The sequence below is a fragment of the Morus notabilis genome, unplaced genomic scaffold, assembly GCF_000414095.1.
Source record: "Morus notabilis unplaced genomic scaffold, ASM41409v2 Scaffold841, whole genome shotgun sequence".
Taxonomy (NCBI): domain Eukaryota; kingdom Viridiplantae; phylum Streptophyta; class Magnoliopsida; order Rosales; family Moraceae; genus Morus; species Morus notabilis.
The window spans coordinates 178,759-183,631 of NW_010358201.1; the positions used below are offsets into that span (position 1 = coordinate 178,759).

Sequence of the window (4,873 nt, forward strand, 5' to 3'; positions counted from 1 at the left end):
AGTCTTGAAATTAATTCTAGACTGAATAAATTCTAAATTTAACTTTTCTGCATTATATCCCGGGAGTGACATTATTTCTGACGGTGTCAACTCTTTAGCTCACATTGTACCCTTCTACTATAGGTATCTATCTTGTGACTTTAACCTAGCTGTCTGGCAATTAAGGATTTTCTCTTTTTTAAAAATGTCAGTGCGTTTTTTTTTACGCTGCTAACATCATGCTGTGTTTGGAGATTCTTGAAATTAAGATTCTCAAACTATACTTGTACTGAAAATTATTCCGCCTTAAAGTACGGCAAGAATTTATCGATCGAATTTACTTGATCGAAAACATGAACTTAACATGAAATCTGCTACAGAATTTAGGAATACATATATTGATTCCATAAATCCTTCAGTCACATAATATTTTCTAGGAAAATCCTTGGCTTAAATAAATAAATTGTATTATTTAAAGTCTGGAATTTTCTCAGTCATTACAATAACACTAGTCATGATGAAGGATTTGATCTCAAAATTTCAAAGATTCTTGGATTAATGGCATCACTTGATATGTAATGCAGAAAATATGGAATTAAGGTCGTTGTAGATCTCCATGCGCTTAAAGCTTCTCAGAATGGCAATGAACACAGTGGGTCACGGGATGGATATAAGGAATGGGGAAATTCCAACATTCAAGAAACTGTGGATGTCATAGACTTTTTAGCAAAAAGGTGATCTCATACATATCTCTGTGTTTCTCCATGTTCCTCATTTGATAAGCTTGTTCTTTATGTCCTTCAGTTGATACGATTGTCCATCTATATAGACTAAGGCTTCAGAAAAATGAAGAAATTGCCGAAACAGACTAATACAAATCAAACCGGACTCAAATTTAATGTCTAACTTTGATATCTAACTAATTATATCATGTCATGTCATTAAAAAAAAAAATTAGATTGTTTTTCAACTTACTCTTTTATGTTTATCATAAGATGTGGTAAGATTTTATTAGTTAGACACTAATTAGGATACCAAAAATTAGACAGTAGATTTAAATCCAATCAAACCAAACAAAACCAAACAAAAAATTAAGGATTTGACTATTACGTTGGTTAGCGGCTTTAAAATATTTTAAACCGCAGAAATCGACCAACTCGACCAAAACTCTGTCACTATCTTTTAAAAAAAAAAAATATTTCTCATTCTTGTCATATTTCTCTCTATTGTTTTGAAATGCAGATACGCGAACCATCAAAGCCTAATAGCAATTGAGCTAATGAATGAACCTTGGGCAGAAGATGATACGGGAGGTATCCCTCTAGACACCCTTACAGAATATTACCGAGCGGGTCATAATGCTGTGAGAAAGTACACAAGTAATGCTTATGTGATCCTGTCAAACCGGCTAGGTGGTGGCGCCAATCGGAAGGAGCTCCTCCCCTTCGCGAGCGGCCTCGGCGACGACCGCGTAGTCATTGACGTGCATTTCTATAACGCCTTTGAACCTAAGTTTGACAACATGAGTATTGGAGACAACATAAACTACATCTATGGGCAACGAGCTTCTGAACTCAAGGAGGTCACAACATCTAACCGTCTCCCCCTCATTTTCGTCGGTAAGTGAATTTTTTGGCCAGCTGAATTGGTAAGGCTACAAAGACCACATTATAAATATGCTACCTTAAACACTGTTCCTCTGAAATACCGTTTACTTCTCTTATTAATGCAAATGCCTAAAGTGGTTAATCAAAAAAAAAAAAAAAAGTATTCCTTCTAGACTTAGTATTATTGGTTTCTTTTCTTTCTTTCTTTTTTTTTTTTGAGTTTTTTAGGTTTAAATTTTATTTTATTTAATTTTGTTGATATTTTAAATAGTTTTATTATGGATGAATAAGTACAGTCTTGGTAGTAACTGGTACTGGTTTCACAAACCAATTACATTAATTAGGCTCGTTTAGTTTACTCATTTGAGTTTTTAATTCGAGTTAAAATGTGATTTTATGTGAGAGTTTTTTACTATAGTAAAAAAATTAGACGTGACTGTTTCTGAGACCTTTAACTATAGCAAAATTAGAATTCTAAATTCAAATTAATAAAATAAACGGGACATATGTGGCATACTTTTACTCTGAGTTTAAAGACACGAGTGACTTTATGTTTCCAATTTGGTGTCTTTTATGTTTTTTTTTTTAAAAAAAATGTGTGACTTTATGTACAGTTAATTTCTTCTTCATTTGTCAAAAATAACATCCTTTTTTTTTTTTTTTTTTGTAAAAGTTCAAAAACATTATAATCAAACTTTTACATCCTTTATAGGAATTCCCTTCCTAGTATGTATTAGCATCTATATATTAATATGGAAACTCATAAAATGATCCTTACAGAAGAATGGAGTGCATCTTGGGGAAATCAGAATGTGGGGACAGGTAAAGACCACGAAAATTTTGCAAACGCCCAAATTGAAGTTTATGAACGTGGTGCCAATTTCGGATGGGCATTTTGGTCTTACAAGGTTAAAGATAATGAGTACTGGAGCCTCCAGCAAATGATCGAGAATTACCATCTAAATCTCTAAAGTACTATTCCTATTACTGCTTAATTAGGCAATAATAACCCATATTTTCCTCCAATGCAATGCATCGCAGAATTCTTGTTAAATAACCCTATTTTCGTCCAATGTAATGCATCGCAGAATTTTTGTAAGTTTTATCTTGCATTAAGTTTTGGCTTTTGATTATTGTGTTATCACTTTTGCTTTTCTAATAACAGAAATCTTTAGCTGTTTGTTAATACACAACTAATAGTTTAATACAAAAAAAAAAAATTTATTTCACTAGGACACTTAGGGGATGAAATTTTAAAAGATGAAATAAACAAGAATGTATGCCGGAGAAAAATATAAGATTAAATAAGGGTGAGAGAAAAAACAAAAATAAGGGACTAAAGAAGGAAAAAAATGAAATAAAAAAGGGAAAGAGGACAACAAAATAAAAGGAAGAAAAGCAAAAAAGGAGGAAAAAAAAAGAATGTATAATGGTAAAAAAATGATAAGATTAAATAAGGGTGAGAGCAAAAAACAAAAATAAGGAACTAAAAAAGGGAATGAGGACTAAACAAAAAAGGAAGAAAAGCAAAAAGAAAAAAGATTCGTGAAAAAAAAGTAGGTATAGTGGTGAAAAAAAAAAGATAAGATTAGATAAAGGGTGAGAGGGAAAAAAAATAAGAGACTAATGAAGTAAATTAAAAAGAAAGGAGTAGAAAAAAAGAAGAAAAGTAAATAAAAAAAAACATAAGGACTAAAATAATAATATGATTAAATACGGATGGGAGGAAAAAAATTAAAGACTAAAGAAGGAAATAAAAAAAAAAGAGACTTAAAAACAAATAAAAAAGAAAAAAACCGAAATGAAAAAAAAAGGGGAAACAAAAAAGGAATAAAATGTTTTGTCCGCTCCGGATGAAACGTGTTAGGTGCATATTATGCTTTTTAGATGTGTTAAGACTCCGTTCATTTCATTGATTCGAGTTGAGAATTTAAGTTTTGCTACAGTAAAAAAATTTCAGATTCAATCACATTTAACTCTTTTATTACAGTAAAAAGCTCTCACATAAAGTCACATCTCAACTTAAATTAAAAAACTTAAATCAGTAAATTAAACGGGTCCTTAATGATTAATGATACACACAGTTGGTGATTGTCGTTTCTGTAGTGCGCCTTTTGAGCCCTCGATCGTACTGTGCACATTGGAATGGTTCAATTTTGGAGCTAACTTCCTCTAATATGTAGCTTTGTAATTGAATGATATGATTATTACCATAGATTATCATCATTCAGTTGATTCTTTGTTTCAGATTTATAGGAACTTTTTCGGTTTTTGAATGATCAAGGAATGTAAACGAAATATTAGTCGTGATTTCCTGGGCAAAACTCTAGTTTTGTACTCTTTTGGGGGCAGAACAATAGATCTTGTTTGTTAATTTGGAAGGAGAAAAAAAAAAGTGGAATATGGATTAGGGTCGGAGGACGCATACGAATTTAAGACTTATGGATTGTTTGGTAGAATGATTCAAAATTTGAATCAAATTCATACCATTTAAATAAAGAGAAAAACTGTTTCTATCATTTTTATTTTCTTCTCCTAGATTACGTCCTTTCTTTTTAGTTTTGCATGTATATTCTTTTTCTAGATTGAAATTGAAATTTTTGTCATAATAATTTTTTTGTCAACTGAAAAAAAAAAAAGAAAATTACCCGGCAAATAACAGCAATTAAAATGAAATAAAAGGGTTTCTCCGTAGGTTCCTTTACTACCAGTAGGTCGAGAATTTAGTTAAAATAATCAAGTGAAAAAGTAAAATTAGGAAAATGACTTTTTAATTTTTATTTTATTTATTTTCAGAGAAAGTGAAAGTTCACCGCCGGAAGTGAAAGTTCACCGCCGGAATCAATGGCGCCTCCACTCCTGCAAAATCTCTGGTCGCTATATATATCGATATATACATAAATAGGGAGAGAGAAGAGGGATCAAAGCGCAAACCATTTAGAGGCAAAGTCTCGGCTCAAGAGTCCATCCAACATCTCCGATCGCTTCTTTTTCCCAAACTCACCAACTGTAAAACTCAAACGACTCAAAATCCAACTGCAGCCATTAATGAAGCTCCTAATGCCAGAGACGCAGAAGAGCTTCAAAAACGAAGAAGAAGAAGGAAGAAGAGAATTTGATTAAAATAAATAAAAAATATAAACCTCATTCATAAGAGGAAAAAAAGATATAAAGTCATTTTACAAATTTATTTTTAAAAAGTTATTTTACTAATAAAATTTTTTTATTGAGTTATTTTTATAGGTCCAGTAAAATATTTCTCGAATTGGCACTTACTGGCCCATATT

The 4,873-nt window shown here is 31.4% G+C and overlaps 1 protein-coding gene across 1 annotated transcript in view; it reads left to right on the forward strand.

The window, feature by feature from the left end:
* The window catches only part of LOC21399645 (probable glucan 1,3-beta-glucosidase A), a 9,263-nt gene extending 6,706 nt beyond the window's left edge, over positions 1-2,557 (forward strand). Inside the window, exons 6-8 of the mRNA XM_010092250.1 lie at positions 564-713; positions 1,222-1,598; positions 2,367-2,557. Coding sequence (XP_010090552.1) covers positions 564-713; positions 1,222-1,598; positions 2,367-2,557 — 718 coding nt within the window. The remainder of the gene's footprint in view (positions 1-563; positions 714-1,221; positions 1,599-2,366) is intronic.
* The last annotated feature ends 2,316 nt before the right edge of the window (positions 2,558-4,873 follow it).